At 52.0% G+C, this 23,039-nt stretch overlaps 1 protein-coding gene across 3 annotated transcripts in view; it reads right to left on the reverse strand.

The window, feature by feature from the left end:
• RORC (RAR related orphan receptor C) overlaps positions 1–17,883 on the reverse strand; it is a 28,692-nt gene extending 10,809 nt beyond the window's left edge. For 2 of the 3 annotated variants that reach the window (XM_063316903.1, XM_063316901.1), the window contains exons 1-2: positions 17,808–17,883; positions 7,639–7,668 (exon numbers count right to left, since the gene is read on the reverse strand). In XM_063316903.1, coding sequence (XP_063172973.1) covers positions 7,639–7,668; positions 17,808–17,877 — 100 coding nt within the window. In that variant the 5' untranslated portion in view covers positions 17,878–17,883. Of the gene's footprint in view, positions 1–4,802; positions 5,668–7,638; positions 7,669–17,807 lie in introns of those variants that run through there. The other variant, XM_063316902.1, reaches the window with a different exon arrangement.
• Positions 17,884–23,039: the final 5,156 nt, after the last annotated feature.

Genomic DNA, 23,039 nt, shown 5'->3' on the forward strand with positions numbered 1-23,039 from the left:
GACAGCAAATGGACAGAGGTGCCCATGTATTTATTTAATGGCATTAAATGTCCAGTTGCCATGAAGTCAGAGCTGGACACGCCTTAAAAAAAATGCTGGGAAATTTTCCCTAAATTCTCCCCCAGCAATGTAAGGCCGGCACCCCGGGTCTCTGCGCAAGACCCCTTAGGGTTGGAAACACAAGCTAGATTTCCAAGGAGGAATCTCAGATCAGGGGTGAAGAAAATCGGGGGGGTTATCCCTCCTTGAGCTAATTTAGCAGGTTCTTTCATGCACACACTGTGGAACTTGGAGAAATAAGTCGGCGTTTAAAAGATAAGGCTTGCATTTTCAGTTCAAAGCCAGCTGAAGCTGATAGAGATCTGAAGAAGCTGCCGGCCCCCCTACAGCTTGTATGCCTCTCTGGTTTTGTGGTGCTGCCCTGCCTCGGAGGCCATCCACAGTGCCAACATCACCCAAGGGTTTTTCTAAACCTCTCCACATCTGACAGCTTTTCCAGTTGAGTTAACGGGGGGGGGGGAGCAGGGGGGGAATAAAAACCTGAGAGCAGTGAAGAATTGAATCAGCCAAACCCACAGTCATCCAGATGGCACTTGGTGGTTCTCTAGAGGATCAAAGTTGCACGCGACGAAGAGCAAAGCTCAGGTTGGCTGTTTGGCGCTGTTGTCATCCGAGCTCGCGAAAGACCCCTTCCACTAAGTGGTTGCAGCATCAGCAACATTGCTCACCCCCTCTCCGAAAGAAGGAAAAACAGGGGAAATGCAAAAGTTGCTTTTTTGGGTGGGGTGGCCCGGTCTCTCTTGGAGAGCGAAAGACCTCCAAACTCTCATGTTTTAACTCACAACGTCCTGATGGGTAGGCTAAGCCAAGGGGCAGTGGCTAACCTCGAGATTTGAACCCAGGGCAGCCCAGTTTTTAAGCCAGCCCTCCAAACATCAGCCTCCTGGCTGCCTTCAAAACGGTTATCCAAGACAGTCACAGAAGGAAATGTCAGCTCATGATGGCTACAAGTCAACGATCGGCCAATGCTGGCTGCGTTTCCAAACTGTCGGGATCCTGGGAAAGTGGATCTCTGAATCCCTGGGGAAGTGAACGCTCCTAACGTTGGCAGAAAATAAAAATAAAAAGGGGGAGGTGGCGAATGAAAGAAAAATAATGCATTGTTAAGCATTCAGCTCTTTAGGCTGACGTCTGGCAATGAAAATGACAACACGCACTTATTCTGAATAGTCTTGGGGTTCTCATCTAGAAAGATGCTGATGTGCTGTGCAAGATGCATGAGAATGCTTTTTTTTTAAAAAACATCCTTTGAGCCCCATCCAGGAAGAAGATAATACGCCGTTTGCACAGCCAGCCAGCCAGCCACCTAGGCAGAAATTGGAGAAAAACCCATTCTTAGCTTTCTGTTCAAAAGCCTTGAACCTTGCTTCGGCCGGCCGTAGTGTGCTGTGTGCCCTGGAAAGAGAATCTGCAAATAATTATTTCTGCATAATCCAACTTTCTCCCAAGCTGATTGTGGGGAGCTGCTGCGTTCAGCGAGAGGCGGCACCCCAAAGATATTGTGAGTAAGCAGCTTTGTATCCCTATTATCCATCGCCCCCTTCCACAGAAGGTCTCTGGATGGGTCGGCAGTGCAGGTCGATTGCCAAAATGCAAGGAGGATGCATTTGTCAGTTATTATCCACCCTGTGCCCTTTGCTGGTCTACATGGAACCAGGAGACTTGCAAAAGTTAGAAGGGAAAAGGACAAGCAATTAGCGTCCAATTAAAATCGCTGAAGCAAGATTCGCCGCCAGCTTTGCAAATTTGCAATGGTCTCATCTCGCTGAATCTGCACTTTTTGGTGTAAGCAAAAAAAAAAAAGATTTCTCAGGGCCAGGAAAAGGCAGCCCAATTCCAGAATGCCCAGAAGTCAAGTCCTGTGCAGATAACACCCTTTTTCTAAATGGTGGAGTGAAATGTATACAAAGAACCAGCGAGCTGCTTCTGAAAACAGATCATCCGTTGTATTTTTAGTTTTACTTTATGGATGGCTTTAAGTCAAACCTACGACACCAGAAGGAAATATAAATAAATAAATTTATTTATTTTATTTATCAGATTTATCACCGCCCATCTCCCCCACAAATAAATAAACTATATATATATATATATATATATATATATATATATATATATATATCATCAGTGTATTTTAAAAGTAGCCCAGCAGGATGGGAATTGTGTGAGTTTGCGAAATATTAGCTGGATATTAGCTGAAAAGGCTACATACCCCCTGCCCACCCCCTGTACTAAGTTCCTTCTTTTAATTTAGACTTTTAAAAATTAGTTCCAGAGTTGCTTGGGTTTTTTTTAAAAATCATTCTTTTCCAACCTGCAATTTCTCTGGTCAGTTAAAATGAGACTTGTTTTAGGACAGGACACACACACACACGTATTTATCCCGAAATGGGAGTTGATTGGCAAGTTCATTCATTGAAAACATGCCGCCAAACACTAGAAGGAAAAATAATATTTAAAAATGGTATCCGGGCTCTTCCAAGCTCCAGGTGTCTCTTTTCTCATCCATCTTGTCTTGAGAAGTGTGTATTTTTATAGACACTTGGCTAAAACATACAATCATTGCAAATCTCTTTGTAAACAGAAATAAACAAACTCTTCTGTTTATTTCCTCTCTCCCCTTCCTACTCCTGGGCCAATTTTTTAAAACTACTTGGGGTGAGGATCTTTCCTTTTAACTGCTTTGAAAACATTTCCTTGCATTAATGGAGGCACACAAATAACATCTGAGAGATACCTTTAAGGATCCTGCCAACCCGAAGGGACATCTAGGGATGAGTCAAGACGTCCTGAATTTCTAATCCAAAGCCCGAGATTGGAAAAAATCTTGCACATTTCAGACAGGGGATACTTTGCAGATAACCTCCTCAAACCTTCATCCCCACTTTGCAAAATGCAGAAAATGGGAGCAAACAATTCACCCTTTCTGGGTCCTTGTAAAAAGGACAGAAAGCCCTCAAGAAACATTTCAAAATATTCTGAAATTGCAGCGTTTACCACAAATATATCCTGAAGACGCAAAACCGTGCCAGGCAGTTATAAACCTTTCCATGGTTCAGATCAGCTTTGCTACGCCTGACTGGGAAGTAGCAGAGAAGCCCTACAAGATTTCCATCTAAAAAAAGGGCAAAAGGAAGGGAATTTGGGAATTTGAAAGCAGGACCTTGCGGCGTGTGTTCAGAAGTGCATTTTCGCACACCGAAGTAATAAATCTTATCATCTAAGGAAGGATCCCCGAAGTGTACCACTCAGAGTCAAAAACACACCACTGAAAAGTCCCTGAACATAGCAAAAAAGGAAAAAAGAAAAAAATATCTCTGAATCTTGGTTTTTTGAAATGAGAAATCCAGTTTCAGGCCGTAAGTCTACCGCTTTGACAGATTCAGATTTAAACAGTTGACTGCAGTGACTCTTCCATGTTTCTTATTTCAGCAGAAAATGTCAAGAAAGATGGAAAAAGGGACCCATTTTGGCATGGTTGAGGAGAGATCTTCGAATCCCGCGTGAGGTTTAAGAGAGGGGTGTTTTAAAACGTTATGGGATGTCCTCTCTTTAGTTTAGTTTCAGTTAGTGCACAATCTAGCTCCTTTTTGGTCAATTGAACAATTTACCAGTTCACCAAGATGAACCGGGGCTGAATTTATGTTAAAACGTGCATTTCTCCCAGGGTCGCTTTGGTGCAATGCTGCAAAATGGTGTGTGTGTGTTGCAATTTCTTTTATTGATCAGCTGCATGGAAAGCAGACAAAATGTTGCTATAAGCAAAGGAATATAAATAACAGAGTAACTGAGGTTTCTGTTTAATTGGAATCATCACAAACGATTGCACAAATTGGGGCCGTTTCCACTTTTTTGCACACGAAACCCGGCGCGTTTCCAAGGGGCCCGTTTGCACCTCATGCCAACTGAGTTCACCCCCACTGCAGTTATTAACACGCATAAGAGAGTTTTGGTGCTTGCAACAAATCACCCCCTTCACTAAAATGCTTCTTGCAATGTTCATTTAAGGCCACTCACAAATCAAAATTGTCCCAAGTTGTTTCTTCTTCATCACCACCATCATCCCTACTCTTTCTGATTGCAATTTAAGATGATGAGGATGGCTTGGTGCTAAAAGGCCCAAAGTTTTGATGCTACAAAAATTAAACCTGTGCTCGTTGTGTCTATCTTATCTTATCTTGTCTCAATCTTATCTATTTCCATCTCATTTAAGGCAGGCCAAGGACCGAAAGAAAGTCATTTCATCTCCGGGAGGATCCACCATTCCCAAAAAGGCATTAGACTTTCTGAAACCGGGAACAAGGCGGGCAAAACAACAACAGCCAACAACAACACAAATCAGGAACAATAACATCCATCCACAGAGTCCGGCAAGCACGCCCGCCGCCCGGCCGCACAGACACACAATCCCAGACGGATCGGCCTCCTCTTCTTTGGGACCTGGCAGGGAGGAACAAAGATGCCACACAAACCAGGGTTTTCCGAACTGAGATTCAGCGAGAAGCTGATGGGATTCTGCAAGACAGCAGCAATAGGATGGGGGGGGGGGAGTTTGCTTGAACGCCGCCAATTTTCTACCCCTAGATTTGTGCCTTTTGAACTGAAGTTCTGAGAAGTTTTCTTTCCTTTTTAACTAACCAGCCTCACGGCCTGAAGAAGTTTGGAAACTTCTGCTCCCCGTGCGCTAACGTTACCAAGCAGCTGCCCCCTTTGAACGCCACCGCCCCCCCCGGTCCCAGTACCTCGCATGATGCTGCTGGTTTGTGGGAAAGGATCAGAGGGGCTGGTTCTTTGATTCGGCGGCACCTGTTCAGCTTCAGGATGCCAGATGCTAAGATCAAGCTTCGGTGGCTGGACGGATGACGGGGGTCCAATTTGGTTCAATTTTCTTTCTCGTTTAAGAAAAGGCAGCCTTGGCAGAGCGGGCCTCCAGGTGATGCTGCGCACCTCGCGACTGGCATCCCCGGGGGCCAATCGGAAGCCCCGGCTGTATTTTGGGGGTGGGGAAAAAGAAGGGAGAAACCGACAGCAGCGGGTGGAAAGTTCCAAAACCACAAAGACGAAAGAGCGCTAGAAACAAAGTAACCACAAAAAAAAAAGGGCAAAGTTTCCATTAGCAAAAGGCAGGAGGGATGGGGGGGGGGTCTACTTGGAGAAAGAGGCAGGGGCTCGCCAGCAACTCTTTTGAGATTTGGGCCAAAGAGAGCTTTTTTTTTCCCCCTCATCTTGACGGGATGCAGATTGGCTTGCTGAATTAAGCGACCTGTCTTTGGCCGATCTTGCCGTCCAACATTTGGCACTGGTTTTGCAGGTACGGAGATGTTGAAGGGGGGAGTGAAGATGGGTGGTGGGGATATAATCTTGAGATCCCTTCTGAAATGCAGCCTCTCGCAGGAACTTGGAAAACTCACCAGCTTGGCCTGACTTAAGCAACCGAAATGGCCCCTGAACTTTGAAAAAAGTTGCCCATCTGAACAGTTTAAAAAAATCATTTGGGTGTCCTGCAAAAAGCCACTTTTAATGGCTTTTCAGCGTGGCCGATGTAGAGAACTGAGGCAGCCTTAATAATGATCTACTAAATAAATAAATCAGGCAAATATACTAAATAAAAGTCATTTGGGCCTATGTCTGAAATCTCGATGGGGACCCTCTTAAACATACGGCTTTCCCCCCAGGTTCTTTCAAGCCACCTCAGTTCATTTTATCTGATGAAAAGTTCAGCGTCTTTGAACTTTTGAAAAGCGGGATTTTAAAAATGACCCATGCTTATTTGAATTCCTTTTAGGGGTTTTTTTCTAACTGAAATTGCCCAACGGCTGAGACTTTCTGGATGGTTTGCGATGAACAGTGACCAAACGGGACATATTCCGACGTGACTTGCTTAACTCCCCCCTTGGGGGAAAAAAAAAGACCAGTGTTTAAAAAGCAAAGGAAGACCGTGCAATTTCTCCATCTGCAGGGAACGGTGGTGGGATTTTGGTGCGTCCCAATTTAAGATCTCACCTGCTTTTCTAAGAGAGATGATTATACAAGGGCAAAACGCTCCCTCTGGCATTTTTGGGGCCACCGCACCACCGCAAGCATTGACGTAAGGAGGGAAGGTGAGTTTCCAGTCAAGGCCCCACCTTGGGCTGCTGGTGGGGCCAAACCGTACTGAGTGTGCCAGCAAAGGATGCAAGAACCCATGATGCTGATCGGGCACACAGGATGGGGTTGCACCACATAGAAACTGTGCCAGGCACCCTGCAGAGAGGAAGCCAGCGTGCCCACCACCCACACCCAGAGGCCCCGAATTTGATTTTTAAAAAAGGAGGTTTGGGACTGACAAAAGAGAATTTTTTTTTCCAGCTTCACTTGTTTGTTAACGGTGTCGCAAGGGCCAGGAAGGCAAGTGTGTGGCAGTTTTAAAGGAGGCTCCATTGAGCCTCCCGAACCAGGGGCAGTGTATCTTCAGACGCCAACAGGGAAAGGCAGTGGATTCCCAGGACGGGGATGGCATTGGGCGTTCTCGCCATGCCTTTTGCCTTTGAAGGCCGCATCCTTCAGCCTTGCAAAGGAGCTGAGTGACGGAGCAACAGGGTCCCCACACTGCTTCTGACTTGCCAAGCCGGAGAAGAACTGAGATGAAAAGGCAGCCAGCCTTGAGCACAGTGCAAAGATGGCTAGCGAGACTTTCCACAAGGTGGTTAGAGGTGTGGCGCAAACAGGGCCACTCAACTTAAACTAAATGTTGTTTTTGAGCAGTGCACAGTTCACAACCCTCCCGAATGAGGGTTGAAACTAACCCTCATTTAGCAAAGACAGCCAAGTCTCTAATGAACCCATCAGAGCCCTCCAGAAAAGGGACAAGAAGCTTCAGCATCACCCCCCCCCGCATTCCAGGGCGCATCCCCGAATTTTAGTGACATAATGGCTAGAAATCAGCGGCGTAAACCCTCGCAGGAGCGTGGTTGCCCCCAAAGGCTTTTGGTCATCAAAACATGACTTCTCCCCTATCTGCAATGGCCAAAGGGGATGCCACCCCCCCAGAACCACACCCTCAACATCTTAGCCCCGTTGCTGACTCTGATTTTCAGCTCAAAACAATTCCCCAGCTGGAGGGAGCCCCCAGCCAGCTGCCTTGTTCTACCTAACGGCGGGGCCGTTTTTTGGTTGGAGGAGACAAAGATTGGGCAGTAGCCGTGGCTGGATCTGGCCCAACAACCTTGGGCCCTCCAGGGGCTGCTAGTCCTCATGAGCACAGAGGTGTTTGTTTTGTTTTTTGTTGGCAAGCAAACATCAAAACCTGCTGCCCCGACTGGCGCAGAATCCCAACATTCGCCTTCGTTAAGGTGAATCGCCACAGCTCAATTTCTGGCTTTCATTGGTGTTTTGCTCCTGCCTGAAGTGACGGGAAAAGCCAAAACGTGCCCCAGCACAGAAGGCGAGCGAGGAGAGATCAGGTGGCCACGGCTGCAGAACCAATGGCAGACAAGCAGGCAGCAGGCCGGCGGGTCAGCTCACGCCCAGCGCTTGCCTTCTTTTGATGCCGAAACAGTTCCCACTACCAAAACCAAGAAGCCACAAGATGGTACTCACACGTGTGCGTCTTCTTCATGGCCACAGCTCCTGAAAGAAAGAGGAACGGAGAATGAAACTGGTGGGTGCCGTCGGGGCGACGAAAAGCCAGCCCAACTGATGCCCTTGAAATGGCCCTTCCCAAACCACAAACCTGGGGATCTCTCCCTCTCGCCCACGGCCTGGCCGGGCCATTGGCTGAGCTGCCGGGACGTCAGGGAAGGGCTGCCTGAAAGTCAGCCACTGGTCCAGTTGGGTTGGGGAAGGACTGACCCGGCGGCAAGGACACGGACACAAGGAGGGAGGGGTGGGCCGTCCTGGGAAAAGGGTGGGGGTTGAGTCTCCAGTCAGCCCAAGGGCAGGTCAAGAAGCAAGGAGGGGAAGCCTTGCAGGAAGAAATTCAAGCTTGAAGTAAAGAGGAATGTCTCGGTGGTGGGGGCATTGAAGCAGAAGAACAGTGGCCTCCTACGGTCTCTGCTGCTCCATCGCTGGAGAGTTTCGAGCAAAGGTTGGACGGCCCTTTGTCTGGGATGGCGCGAGGATCCAGGCAGGGGGTTAGTCTAGAGGACCTCCAAGGTCCCTCTCAGCCTGATGATTCTAAGAGGCGCCAAGGAGCCCTCAAGTCCAACGCACAACTCGGATCTTACCAGACGCAGCTGCTTGACCACGATGGCATAAGGGGCCACCGGAGCATCAAAGCCGGCGAGATGCCAAGGGCGAATGGTTACCCCTTTTTTGACCACCAGGGGGAGCAGAATCCCAGCTGGGTGTTTTTCGGTTTGGGGCCACCTCACCGGCCCCACAGATTTAAGATGGGGAGAACCAGACAGCCTGTCCATACCTCTCTAATCAACTCAAGCTCTGCAATCTTGAATAGGAAGAAAATAAATCTTTCTGGGCATACAGAAAGAGTGTGTGGGTGTGTGTGTGTGTCCTCATTTGTGCGTGTGAAAAACAGAGAGACAGCTTCCCCATCACTGCAAACTCAGATGGCTAAGAGGGAACTAATCTGATTTATTTTCTATTTAGGCTTGTCGGATCTCCTCTCCTGGGTTATGTCCAGCCCAGGCTGGATACTCTGCATATCTGCGATTGCATTGCACAAATCAGCCAACCGAGAAGTCAAACCTTTCTATTTAACTAGAAAACAAGGCTGCTAGTCCTCATGGGCACAGAGAGTTTGTGTGTGTGTGTGTGTGTGTTTGGCAAGCAGACATCAAAACCCGCTGTTCCATGACTGGTGCAAAATCTCAGCGTTTGCCTGCCTCCATGTAAATAGACACATCTAAGTTTCTGGCTTTCAGGAACAGATGGAAAGATCGCAAAACCAGGGTATGCTGAAATTTGAGCAAAAAAGGGAGGGCAGGAGGGACTCACCAGCAGGCTTGTCAGCGGAGTAAAACAAAATGTGTGTTTGTCCATCCGTGTGCACCCTTCCCTGTGGATTTATTTTATGCTTCCTTTTTTTATCCACAAGCATGCAATTTCATAAATCAAAAATGCGGCAACTGCCAAAGCTGAGCCATTTTCTAGCCAGATCCCACACAGGAGCCACTCAGGAAGAATGGCAGGAAAATTAAAAATGGGAAAAGAAAGTTTTCTATTAAGTATTTGGGCATTAAAAGCTACTCTCTCTTTTTTTTTTGCTCCCATAGGTCCTGCTTAATTCAAGCTTGTTACTAAGAGAATGGGAAATGTTGATTTACGGAGAGAGACCGACGATAAAAAGGCCGGTTAAAGAAAGGGCAAGACAGCGTAGCTAGTGAGTATTAATTTCTTCTGCTACACAGGAAAATTAAGGTACGTCATGGTCATCTTGGAACCAAACACTTAAGATAGTTTTGTTTGAGGCCATATTCCCCATCAACAGCTTGGAGCAGAAATATTTCTCCTGCTCCTTATTTCCAATAATAATAATAATAATAATAATAATAATAATAATAATAATAATAATCCTCCTCCTCCTCCTCCTCCTCCTCCTCCTCTTTTTCAAGAAGTCCAGAGAAAGTCTCTGCCCCAAGACCATCTTGAAACGGATCTAAAGGCAGTCACGAAGGAAGGAGGTGGGCAGAATAGAGATCTGGCTATACTCTGGATTAAAAGGTTTTAAGACGGAGGGATAAATTCAGATGCAGCGTGGGACCCAAGGACACCAGGCACACCTCCCCATCCTCAGTGAGGCAACCTTAATCAGAAATAAAACTAGCTCTCTGCAACTTTTAAAACTTTTTATGGCCACAGACAACCAGCTGCGTCCTCCTCCTGGCCAAGGGGGCTCTAAAGGAGTTATGCACAACCAGGCCCCCCATGGTCGTTCAGAGCATGGCCGGGCAGGGACAATGGGAAACGGGGTATCGGTTGCATCTAGCGGGCACCAAAGATCACCCTGCCGGCTTGCATTTTGCAAACAAGCAGTGTGTGCGAGGGGGGAGTTTAATGCTCGGGAATCCCTTTCAAAGCCACAGAATTCTTCCAGGGTGGGGGGAAAGATGTCAGGGAAAAATGTTGAAAGAACAATCCGCTCCAAAAGGCAGAGGGCGAAGGACATGCGCCCCCCCCTTCTCCCTCGCAGGCCTTCCTCCCCCAAATCTCGCTGTGGAGTTTTCGCTAAGGACTTAGCTGCAGCCAACCCGTCCTGTCCTTGCCTGAACTCGGCAGTTACATAACTCCCTTACCAGGCCCTGGCGAGCAGCCAGCCCCAGGGCGCGGAGCCAACGCCAGCCAGCTGCAGAGCTTCCCCGCTCTTCCAAGCCTGTAAAGGCCAAACTGAGTAAGAGGAGGAGGAGGAGGAGAGGAAGCTGGTGGGGGGGGGGGGAAGGAAATCACTCCTTCTCCAGCTCTGGATTAATGGAGGAATGGGGTCCTGGCCCTTGGCTTGGCACAGGGTGGGGCATCCTGGAAGGAGCAACGAAAGTGGCAGAAAAAGGATAGACAGGATCTGCCGCTTGACACTGAAGCTGGGCGGGGTGGCAGAGGCTCAAAAGCCTGGCCCTCTGATGCTCAGCCGGGGCACCCCTGCCTGTGGGCAGAGTGCCAGGCCACCCTGAGCAAAACAGAACATGGTGACACCATCCCTCCAAGCCACTGTCGAACCAGGCGCCCTGAACCACGGATGGGCAACTTTCAAGAAACTTTTCTCTGTGGTTCAGGGCTAGTTTTAAAAAGGGACTTGGACTGGATTGAGGGGCTAACGTGAGAACGTTGCCCCCCTTCTCTTTAGGACAGGCGAATTTACCTTTGTTTCTTATCTTTGGGGCAGAAAAATAGAAAAACGGGTGGAAACCAAAAAGTAATCTCCCTTATCTAATTTCCATGTCCCCTTTCAACCTTCCTTGGTCTCTGCCTGTTCTGTTTAACACGGTCCCCACATTAGTTAAAACATTCTGTGACATCACAGCCAGGCTGCAACGGTGGGCTACCAGAGGGGCTGCTCAACTTTTTCTTTAAGGGAGTCAACCTTGCCCAGCCAGCATAAAGGCAAATTCTGGGAACCATCTAGAGGGCATCTAGACCAACCCATAGTAAATGCAAAGAGGGCGCTCTCCAAGGGCTACCTAAACATGGAAATCTAGTGGAAAGGAGTTCCACAGGTCGGAGCCATCACTAAAAAGTCTCCGGCTGGTTCATGCCCCAGGCTAGCTAAAAGTCCTGCTCGCTGGGCCTTTGAGAATGTCTGATCCAGTCCAGAGAAAGGTGTCAGCAACACGCGATGCAAATTGGATGGCCCAGTGGACCAATTTGATGCCAAGGAAGCTTGTGGGCCCGTTGGCATCTCTTGCTCCCTCGGTTCCAATACCTAGCAGGGTTGTTGAGACGACAAGAGATGGGAAGGGAGAATTTTGGGGTCTCCCTGGTTTTTCTCGGGAGCAAGGCTGTTTGGAGACCGAGTGGCCACCAAACCCCATGGTGTCCTTGAGCTGGGAGAGGCCACCGTCACTCTGGGCTACCGAAAGCCATGCTCTACCTACCCGGGCAAGTCCCAAGCGACACCAGCCGGGCTCACACACTGCCGGGGTCTCGAAGGCGCACGCCCCACCACCAGATCGGCTGTCTCTGCCGCCCAATGCAGGCATCTCGTCGAGACGCACACCATCACCACTGCACACACACTTCTTCACTGGAGGTACCTTGGGCTTCATCCAGGCCACGCCCAGGCTGGCTGGCAAGCCCTGACACACCCAGACCGGTGCAAGGAGGTTACATAATGACCGAGTGCCATCCGTGCAATGCACAAACGCCCAAGTCACGCGGGGCGCCTGGCTTGCTTGCTTGCATCACCAACACAGTGCTCGCAAATCTCGCTTTCCATTGCAAACGCCGGAACCGCCCCCCAACTGTTCCTTGCTAGCATGCTGAACGCTGTGTCATCTGCGGACGATGGGCACTGTGGCCCAACGCATCAGGAGGACACCAGACAGGGACAAGCCAACCCCAAGGATTTAACAAGCTCCTGAGCGGCGTCCATCCCATGCCACGTTGGAAAAGAGACCACTAGGAGATCGCTTGGGAAATAGTCCTCAATCTCCCCTACATCCTGGAATCTGTCCTAATTTGCATAGCCCCACCCCAGGCTTCCTTTACTGGCCTGCTAGAGCAGAGGGAATTCTGGGCCTGTTTCTCCCAGAAGCACATAGATAAGCCCCGCCCTCTTCAAAGGGGTGGGGCTTGGCTCAGGGGGAGGTGGCCTTTGTTCCAAAGGGGGAGGAGTCTGGGCCACAACTGGGGTGTTCTGCTTCCTCTTGGGTGGGCAATGGCTAGAAGCGAGTAACTTGGTTTAGCCAGCATTAAGCCTCCACAGAACCACCATGCCTCAAAAACAGTCCAACTCCAGACTGGGGGACCACAAATTCAGCCGCACGTTGTCGTCGTACCTTTTTAACACGAAGCGGTTTTCCCATCCACCTACGATCGTTCCCCAAAGATGCCAGGAACTCACAAACGCCCTGAGCCAACGACCCCTGAAATTTTTGACAGCGCCCACCGAGAAGAACCCTCCCAAACAGAGGTGCAATGGAAAGAAAATAAATGTGATTTTCTCCAGAGACATCCAACCCACATTTCTTCCGGTGCTCGGAAGACGGCTAAAATCCAGGCGGAATCCAGTGCCAGTTTACAACTCATCCTCATTCCCATTTTAGGAAGGGAGTCTCTGAGCACGCACAGAGCGGTTTCCGCCTCTAATCAGGCAGGCACTGGGCTCCGAAACGCCACAGGGAAGGAGGGGTGGCATTTCCAACAGGGCTCGCGGTGAGGAGCTGCCAGCTGCCAGTTGGGGCCCTTCAGAGCTTGCCGACGGCAATTCCAGCTTCCAGCGAAAGAACAGGGGAAGAAAGAAGTGGGTGGGCAGGGATATTGCTAAAGCTTTTTGCCCAGTACGCTGGAAGTGACGAAGGCCAAGTTTTCCGTGGCAATCTTCCTGGAATTCCACAGCGCTGAGCTGCAGGAGCCAAATTCCCAGTTCTCTTTTGCATGGATGTTCACACACAATCCAGTTTCCTCTAAGTCCTCAGCCAGAGAGACACACCCCTCCCCGCCCCCTCAGCTCTCTTTCCCCTAAGCCCCTGAAGCTTTTGCACCAGGAGCAGCTGCGGAGACCCCAATTTGAAAAATCCTGTGGGGAGAAGGGAAAATCCGGTCTCCCGGCCCAAGGCCGCCATCTCTCCTTGCAAATTGAGTTTGGTAGCGCCCCCAACTCTTTCACCCTCTTTCCAGAACTCCAAAGGACGTATCTGTGGCTCCTTCCTTACACAGCGTCCGGGCGAGCATCCAATTTGCATTTGCCACGCAGGGAAACGCGATGGCTGGGAGAGGCCGGCCTCTGTCGAGAAGCGTCCCGGTTGGCTTTTGCAAGCCAACTTCCAAATTGATCAACCCAAACTTCCTTTCAAAGAAGGGAGACTCCCACCTGGGAAAGAGACAGGGTCAGCCGGAAGACTCCTGCCTAGGCCTGGGGAAACTGACCGGATCAAAGGAATGTTTTCAATTTCACTTGAACTGAGTTTGCTGGGCTGCCCAAGAGAAAAAGGGACATTTGGCCTCCGCGGGAGAGAAATGGGGGGCCACAGGAAACCTGACCCAACTCCGGCCACTTTACCGGGCGGAGGAAGAAAAAGAATGGGAGGATACAGTGCAGACCGGCAGGTTCTTGCCTAGTGACTTTGCACCCAAATGGAGAAGTCCAAATACCCAGAACAAACGGGCCAGAGCAGTGTTTTTTAACCTTGGCCGCTTGAAGACGGGTGGACTTCAACTCCCAGAATTCCCCAGCCAGCATGGGAATTCTGGGAGTTGAAGTCCACCCGTCTTCAAGCGGCCAAGGTTGAGAAACACTAGGCTAAAGGGTGTGGGGAAGTGACAGATAGAACACAGAAACTGCGGTAAAGCTGCTCTCCAGCACGGCCAGCCAAATGAAAAAACCCGGCACAAGGGGGCCTGAAATGTTAAATCTAGAGGGGGGGGTGCCCTTGAGCCCCCTCTGCAGAAGAGACCCCCCCCAGGGCTCACCAACCAGAATCAACCCAATCATCCGTGATCACCTTGCAGCCCCCTTCCCAGCACCCGCGATTAGGCACAAGCACCCCTCTCCTTGACTAATTTAAAGATTGTCCTTTGTGGGAGGGGGACCTGGAAGGCCGCAGCACTCATATTTGGGGGGGGGCGCTTTTTAGATCATTTGAGGCTCCTGGCAGCCTCCTGAGCAAGCAGCCAGTCTAAAGTTGAGACACAAAGCTGCAAAAACAGATCTCCCATTTTTGTGAAGGATGGTGGCATTCGGGGTGGGGTGGGGGAGAGGGGGCCTTCCTTGTTCCTTTCGTGGGGAAATTCTGATTTTTTTCAGACCCAGAGCCCTGTACGAATCAGGAACACGGACAAGCTTTGAACCCAAGCTTTAAATGGGTTGTTGGAATCCAACATGGCTCCCGGGGAGTTTCTAGCTGCCTGCTTGAAGGATCGAGGCTGCAAAAACATGACTTAAATATTACTGTGGCTTGTCAAGCTGGGGTGTAACCTCCTGGGGAATCAGACACAGGACGGGCTGGTGGCGAAACAGCCTGCTGGCACCGAGATTCTGCAATTGCTGATTTTTAAATCAAAGTGACTACGATGGACAGGCCACCGAATTCATCGGAAACCAAAAGACCCACTGCATGAGAAAGAAAGAAAGAAAGAAAGAAAGAAAGAAAGAAAGAAAGAAAGAAAGAAAGAAAGAAAGAAAGAAAGAAAGAAAGAAAGAAAGAAAGAAAGAAAGAAAGAAAGAAAGATATAACACACACACACGTATGTGTGTATTCCCCCCCCCCCAACATTTCAGAGAGTCATTTTCTAAGGAGTAGAAAAATCAAACTTGCCCAATTAAAGATTGTGCCACAGCTCGCTCAATCAACATATTATGGCCTTTATTTCTGATGCTCCAGTGCGGAGAGCTGATCCATTCACTGCCCCAGTGGCATCATCCATGCGCAGTGGGGGTGCTGAGAGGGACTGGGGCCCCACATTTATGGAAGAAGCAGATGTAAAGAGGAAAGGCCCTATCTGGAGCTGGGGTGGTGGTGGGGAGAAAGCCTGCCACCTTTTGTTGGCATCTCCATTTCTTGCCCCCCCAACACGCCCATCAAATGCGCCTGCAGGAATCGCTCCCCGGCAAAGTCTTATTGCCTGGCGCTGCATTGGCCGCTTTACAAAGCCTTTTCTTTGCTGCTAAGTCAACGTAGGACCAACTGTGGATGACGGGGGTCCCGTTGGGAGGGGCTGCCCAGATTTCAGTCAGCTCCTAAGCCCCTCGGATACCCAGGGCCTCAAACTGTTGGCTCAAAACCTACCTCACGGGGTTGTTGGGAGCATCTTACAGAGCTGGGGAAAAGGAACGAATTTGTTTATTTTTTTCTTCCAGCCCCTGGAGGAGAAAGGGAGAGCTTCCTAGCATCAACAAGCATCCCCCATTAAATAAAGTAACAAGTAGCCAAACATTTCCTTCTTCTGAGCTGCCTGTCAGGACCAGAACGTTCCCAATGCAATTCATATATTATCCACTCTCACAAAAACGGGGACAAAAGGCCTTCCCCCCCCCCCGCCAGGTTTCTGGCTCCCAACACAGCCCACCAGCTTCTTGCAGGCCTGTCAAATCCTTTGCACAGGAAGCTTCAACTAAAAGGGGCTGAGTGCCAGAGTATGCTCACCCAGCTCACTGCAGTCTACACCGGCCCTAAGCAGTTAAAAATAAAAGTGTTTGTTTGCCAGGGAAGCTGCCAACCTGGATGCCAAGAGAGAACTGGTTGCAACAGTGGAAAGATAAATGGGGGGGGGGGTGTTACATATGGGATGGGTGACCACCCAGCATCAGCCAGAGAAGCATGGCCTCACAGCATCTCCTCCTCTGACCTTGAAACCTCACTCCTCAAAGGGCAGTTCTGTGGCACAGAGGGAGATAAGCATCCTCGTGTTTCTAGTCCTCATGGAGGGAGATTAGGGGTCAGAACACAGAGGTGGAGGTCCCCCAGGTCCTGGAGCCACCTGTTTGCTCAGCATGGAGGCAAACAGACCAGAAGTGAAGGACTAAGCTGTGTTTCTCCACCTTGGCAACTTTACGAGGCGTGGACTTCAACTCCCAGAATTCCCCAGCCAGCCATGCTGGGGAATATAGTATCAGTCTGTCGGAAAAGATTAGGGTCCGGCGGCCCCGCCCATCAAGTTCAAGGGCAAAAGACACCCCAAAGCTTGTCCTGGAGGGTTGGAGAAAGAGCACAGTGGTGCCCCCCCCAATATATTTCTTTTCTGGGTCTTAACGTGAATGCAGAAGCCAAAGGAGGCGCTTCGGCGCGGAGGCTTGCAGGGAAGTGAAACGAATTGCAAGCTGGTTTCTCGGAAAATCAGGGAGCCGGGGTGGGGGGGCTCTCTCTTCCCCCGCTTTCCAAGCGGGCCAGGACGGCTGCGCTGGGGGTCGAAGGGGCTTGTTAGGGAAGGAGGAACGAGGACGCCAGCAGCGAAACCAGAGATCCTCCGAAACTGGCCGGGCGGCGTTTCCAACCTCCTGCTCTCTGCCTCAGAGTCAGATACCAATCCTCCCTCGCTCCCTGCAACGCAAGGACTCGAAAGTGCCGCAAATGACTTAATTGGGGTGCTCGGCAGCTGGGGATGGGTTTGTCAACAGCCTCCAGAGAGCTCTGGCTCCTTCACGAGGGCTAGAAACGCGGAGGAGAGGCCAAGCTTCCGAATGCCCCAGATGGTGCAGAAAAGAGGGGGGGGGGATCAAGCAGAGGTGTGTGCGGGGGCGGGGAACTGGGGACCCTCTTGCTATAACAGGCCATTAGTGGAAGGAGAGGATCCCCTATGAGCATCTCCCTGCTGCCCGCCCAGCAACATGGGAGCAGTAGTCCAGCATCAAGTGGGAAAAGGCCTTAGAATGCAAGTCGTCTACCCCCTCGCCACCAGCAAGGAAAAGGCCCAAACATCTGCCCCAATCCGGGCCAGACTACAACTCCCAGAAACCTCACCCAATAGGCTGTGGGTGATGGGAACTGGTGCTCCAGCCGACCCAAAAGCACAAAGTTAAGGAGCCTGCTCTGTGGCGGGGATGGGGGTGTGTGGACAGAGGGGAATAAAGTTTGCAGCCCTCTAGTTCTCCTCTTGCAAGTGGGGCCGCCCCACGGGGGGGGGGCAGGGGGAGAAAAGGGAGCCACAGAGCCCCCTCCTCAAAGTGTGGGCTGTACAAGGCTTGCCTGCCAGCCCAGAAAGTGTTTGGGGAGGGAGGGGGCAGAGGAGGAGGAAGAAACTTCATTTCTTTGCCGAAACGAAAGAAGGGGGGGGGGAGGCAGGAGGAAAGGGGCGGTGTGAAAAGCAGAAAAGAGTCACGTCGGGGTGACCCAACTCTTTGGGGCTTTGAAAAGGACTCCAGGGTTACACTAGGGGGGTGTCAATCCTCTAGGCCCGCCGACCCCCGAACAGTGCTCGCTCCCGAGCGCATCCATCCATCCATACCCTTTCCCCGCCACGCCCCTCAGGTGCGCAGGACTCCGACGCCCATCCGGCGCAGCCAGGCCCCCTTGGCACGGCACAGGAGGGGGGCGCCTCCTCCCCTCGAGGCGGGCAAGCACCGGCTGGGCATCCTTCGCGCCTTCCCCGCCGCGGGGAGACGGGGGACGCGCGCCGGCGGAGAAACGCGCCCCGCGCCCGGGGACCCAGCGCCGGCTTACCTCGGGGGGCGGCGGGGGCGTCCCGGCCGCGCTTGGCTCCTCCGGGCCCGCGAGCGCCGCCGGCCTCCATGGAGCGGCCCGGGGCCAACGGGGGCCGCGGCTGGGCTCGGGACGCGCCTTCGCGGCTGCAGGCGAGAGCAGTGGCGCCCCGAAGCTCCGCGGCCGCGGTGCTTGCGGGCCCCCGCGCGGCCGGCAGGGGCGCACGGAGCCGGACCGGCCCCGCCCCGCGCCCTCCCCCGGGGACTCGACGGGTGAAGCCGGGCTCCGGCGGGGATCGGGGCCGCACGCTCTGCCCACCGGCCCGGAGCGCGCAGGGAGAGCGGAGCGTGCAACGTCCGGCTGGCCGGGGACGATGGGGACTGTGGTCCAGCCAGAATTGGGAGATTTCCCGCCTCCCTCCCTTTTTCTAGAGACACCTCCCCGAACTCGTCATTCAACGCGCGAAGCTTTCCTTTAGGGCTGCGTCTCCCGGAGGGGAAGGGGGGCGCCAGTCGCCCCTGGTTGCATTTCTGCCGGTCGCACAGCCCCGGCCCGCCCCGCGCCGACTTCCCCGGCCCAGAACCGGCTGTGAGCCCGACGACGCTGCGACTTTCCTCCCTCTCCTGTCCCCTCCAACCCAGAGCGCTGAAACTGGTGAAAAAGTTTTGCCCCTCTGCCTGAAACATCACCGGTGGCATGCCTACCTTCGCGCACGGCTTCCTTTCCTTTCCGTTCCCCTCCTGCTCTGTACTCCGTCTGCAGGAGGGCCGGGGAAAGGAGAAATTCAACAGGTGCAAGCTCGGCCTTTAGCCTACGAATTTCTGCCGGGCGAGCAATTTCCGATGGGGCAGACCGTCGAGCCTCGAGCTGGGGCCGCAGCGAAGGTTGGGCTGCAAACGGTTATTAATAACGCGAAAAATAGCGCTAATGCTACGAAGCCGCGAAGGGCGGAGAAGTTCGTCCGCCGGCGGGGAATCGGAGGAGCAGCGGCGGCGGGGCGCGCACAGGGCCGGGGGTGCGCGAGGGCAGACGCCTCTGCTGCTGCTGCGCGCCCGCCCGCCCCGCCAGGCAGCCATGCCACCGGAGCAGCCCCGGCGGCGTCCCCGGGCTCCCACCAACAGCGCTCGATTAGCTGAGGCTGCAGAGCCGCCAGGCCGCGTTACACAACTCGGCGCCGCTGGATCGGGGCCAGCCGCCGCCCAGCCGCCACGCCGAGGCCGCGTGAGCCGCCCGCGCCCGCCCCCTGGCACGTGCGCTCCCGCGTGCAAAAACTCCGCTCGGGTCCCTTGCACGCCGAGCCGGAGAGAAGGCGCGACGTGTGGGTGTGGGTGTGGGGAACAAAGGGGGAGAGCGCAAGGGTTTCCTCCAAAGTGCTACCACTGGCGAGCTCCCTGCGCAGGGGCAGTCTACCGGACCATCTCCGGCAAGGAAGAAAACACGCACGAGTGCAGAACGAATCCCAAAGGACAGGCAGGGCATGGTGGGTGCTTCTCCCCAGCCCTTCCAAAGGGCGCCAGTCAACATTGCCCGGAAGGAGGGGCGACAGCCCCATCAGCGTTCCTTCCCCCCCCCCATTCGGCTGGGCACACCCTCTGCAGTCCCCAAGGATAATTACTGTTTACGTGGTTGTCTTCTGGGGCACATGGTTCCTCGCCCAGGGCTGCTGCACAGGAGGGGTTCAGGCGGAGAGGCAGGTTGTGCGCTCAGCACCCCGGGGTGTCGGGGCCCCTCACCTGTGCCAGCTGCCAACCGCGTTCCTGAATGCCAATCTGGGGATCCTCCCTGGCCCGCCCCAGAGAGGCTCCTGGGCCTACAATAGCTGCTTGCTAGAAGGCAGCAATTTCACAGGTGCAGCAGGCAGATGGCTAACTCAACCCGCCCCAACCAAAGCGGCCTCCGACCCACGTAGATTGCTGGTTTCAACTCCCAGGAGTCCTGGCTAAGCAGGACCGCGGTGACTCCATCTTGGGGAAACCTGGAGGATTGAATCCCAAGCAGGTGCCAGGCTGTGGAAGGGGGCAAAGAGGAAAAGGGACGGGGGCCGCAAAATTGCCAAAATGTGGCTTCCTCTGACCAATTAAACCGGATTGCTGCCTTTCCAGAGGGTGGGAGGAGATGGATTTCATCACAGAGCAGAACTACCATTTCGGGTTTCCCAGAGGAGTTTAGCCCAGAAACTGAAGGAGGAAGAAGAAAGAAAACACGAAAAAGTCAGTGAAACTGACTAGACCTCCTTTGTTGTCCTCTTGGGCTACAGCCTCACCTGGCCAGCCTCAGCTGTCCAGACCTTGCTGAGAACATTGCTGGGGTCCAAAAAGAAAGGACAAATTCCAACGTTGTGGCTTGCGGGTGACCCACAAAGGGCCGAAAAGGAATTGTCAACTGGACTAGAAACCCAGTTTATTTTTAAGAAGTGCATTTTCGGGTTTAGGGCCAAAAGCGTTTAAACGTGGCTCTGGCCGGCCCAGGAGGGCTTTGCTGGAGAGAAGTTCGCTTTGGAATACAGCAAACGTCAACCAAACAGATCTTTTCAAAGTTTCTGGCTCTTTCCTGCTTTTAAAAGGAGGACCCCTGATTCCTCCCCTCCTTCAGAGGCAGAAAAACCTCCTTCATTTGAAGGCCATCCCCCCCACTCCCCAAATTATTGTGTTTCAAAGAACAAATGCTAAAACACGCAAGAAAAATGTCCTTTCTTCACATGAAGCCCCCCCTTTCTGCATGGAGCAGAAAGGGTGAAGCCTGCACATCGTCCTTCCTATTTTATCCTTGGCCACCAACCCTGCGAGGCTGGCCAGACTGAGAGAAAGAGAGGCAAGGTATGTGGGGGAGGGGGGAGAAATCTGGATTAGTTCCAGGCCTCTCCACCCTCACCGAAGACAATGCATGGCCCACCAACTTCTGCTTGAGTGACACCTATGAGAGGGCACCCCAAAACAGCTTTCTCAGCCCCCCAGAGCTTTTTGACCCCCTTCCCCCAGTACACTTATAACCTGGCTTATTTGGGGCAGCCCAGCAGGTGTGGCTCAGGTGCCAAGAGAATTTGTTCTCCTGGGAAATGTGATTTTCAAAGAAAAGGCAACTTGGTTTGCACCCACCAGCTGGCAGGGATGGATCCTGGCTTGCTTTCTACCCGCCTGCCCTGGAGGGGTTCCGTGGGGTTGACCCTTGGCCACACTGCCGCCTGGCGGAGAGGCCCTCCCTGCACCCACTGAGGCTGGCTCGGTCCTGCCCAACCTGGGGGTGGCAGTGGGGGTGGTGGGGCCCTGCCAGCTGCTTATATAACTGCAGGGTGACTCACCTGCTTGGATCACAGGGCGGGGTGTATTTTTAAATCTGGGTTCCAGGAAAGTTGTGAGGAGCTGGCCCCGAAGGGCTGGGAACACAGAAAGCTCCACGCCAAGAGAAGCCAACCGCGGCTGGTGCTGTTTGAGGCGGACATCCAAGCTGCAGGAAGAAGGGAGAACCACGCAGAAAAGAGCTGTAGCCGAAAAGCTTCAGAGGCATATGGGGTAGGGCACGGTGGGCACTTTCTCCCGCTGTCTTACGGCCCAGTGGAGCACCCATGTTTAAGGGCAGTCTACCTCGGAACCCTCAAGGGCTGAGTAAGTGGCCGTAAATTGCCCTGTCCTCTTTCCCTGACTGGGGGTGCATTTAGACTCTGAACCTCCTTAAAGAGAGGGCTTGTTATTTTTATTTTGTGCTTTATTTTTGCATCGCTGACTTGGGAAGACACGGCCTTGATGGGCCAGAGAACACCCCCCCTCCCTTTTGACGAGCAGAGCCCTCCTTGTTTCGCTTCCTGTCCTACCTCGCTGGGAGGATTGCAAAGCAGGCTTCTGTCTGCGGTTGGTGGCCCCGATCCCAGACAGAGCCCCCCACCCCGTTGGAACAGCGACGTGAGATTGCTTGACGCCTGCAATTTGCAGAAGCATCTGGACTCCATCTGAGGATGCTTCAGGAGACAGGGAGCTGTTCTGAAGCCTGATCCCAGGGAGGAAATGGAAAACTGAATTTTTTGATGGCGGCACAGGTGGACCTAGTTTGGGGTCGAATAATAATTTATTTAACTTATATGCCGCCCAACGCTCGAGGACTCCTTGTGGAGGGTTTTTAAAAGCGCCAAAGAGGGGTCTGGAAAAAGTCTGCAATTCCCATCTGGGCCACCTGGAGTGTATTTTATTTTATTTTATTTTTTTATTTTTTTGATTTCGATAGCTGCCCATCTCAACAAGGGACTCTGGACTATTATTAATTTCACTGAAGCCTTCAACAAACTTTTGGTGAAACATCTGGAAGTGACACACTGCGCTGAAGCACGCTAATAAAAGTCATCATCTGCAATCAAAATGATAAGACATCATCAAGTTCACAAGATGCATTTTTGTGCTCGGTGGGTTGTGCAGTCTTTAAAGCATGTAAGATTTAGGTACATATACATTTAATAAATTATTATTACTTAGGAGGCAGCTAATGTATTTTCATTCTTACAGCTCTATTACCCTGTTTATAAATCTCAGGGCCAAAAATACATATTCTCTTGAATGAATGCATTCCTCCTGGACTCAACCTTTCCTTCCTCATTGCAGCTGAGAAAGTACACTCAGCAATATGTTTGCCATCATGGTGCTAGTCCTCAGTGTTGCTCAGAGTAAATCTAAAATGTTCCAGGTCTGGGAGGGGAGGGGGTGGGTGTCCTTGTCATACTTTGTCTTGTTAAAAGTTAGCAAACCAAGTCAGATACAGGAAGGAAGGGGTATGAACACATTTGCCAAAGGTAAAAGAAAAAAACACTGATTTTTCCCAAGGAAGTTGGAATAACTAGAATGCTAGTCCCAGCGCGCCCTCTTGTGGTGGAATCTGGAATGGCAAGCACCTTCTAAACTCTGGTCTCGAATAATCGGGCCAAAATTCAGATTTACAGACGCGCACGACTGCTTGCTACGGGCTTCCCTTTGGGGGGGTTGGCCGCGTCAGAAACAGGAGACAAGGAATCTAAAATAAAAGGCGTGAAAATTAAAAGAGCCGAACGTTTGCAGCGACGTCCCTTTCTAAGCCTTGCAAAGCATCCCCGATGCCAAGAGATGCCCTCTTGTGGCTGGGCTGGGCATTGCAACTGGAATAGGCAGGGAAAACGTTCTTTAAAGGGGGCGCCAAAGCAATTTGGGAGGGTCTTCCAAACGCCTAAGGGCTGGGATAGATCCCCGCAGCCCCAAAGACCTGCAAATGATGGGACTCCGCGAATGTTTATTAGTT

This window comes from Candoia aspera, chromosome 17 (assembly GCF_035149785.1).
Source record: "Candoia aspera isolate rCanAsp1 chromosome 17, rCanAsp1.hap2, whole genome shotgun sequence".
Lineage (NCBI taxonomy): Eukaryota > Metazoa > Chordata > Lepidosauria > Squamata > Boidae > Candoia > Candoia aspera.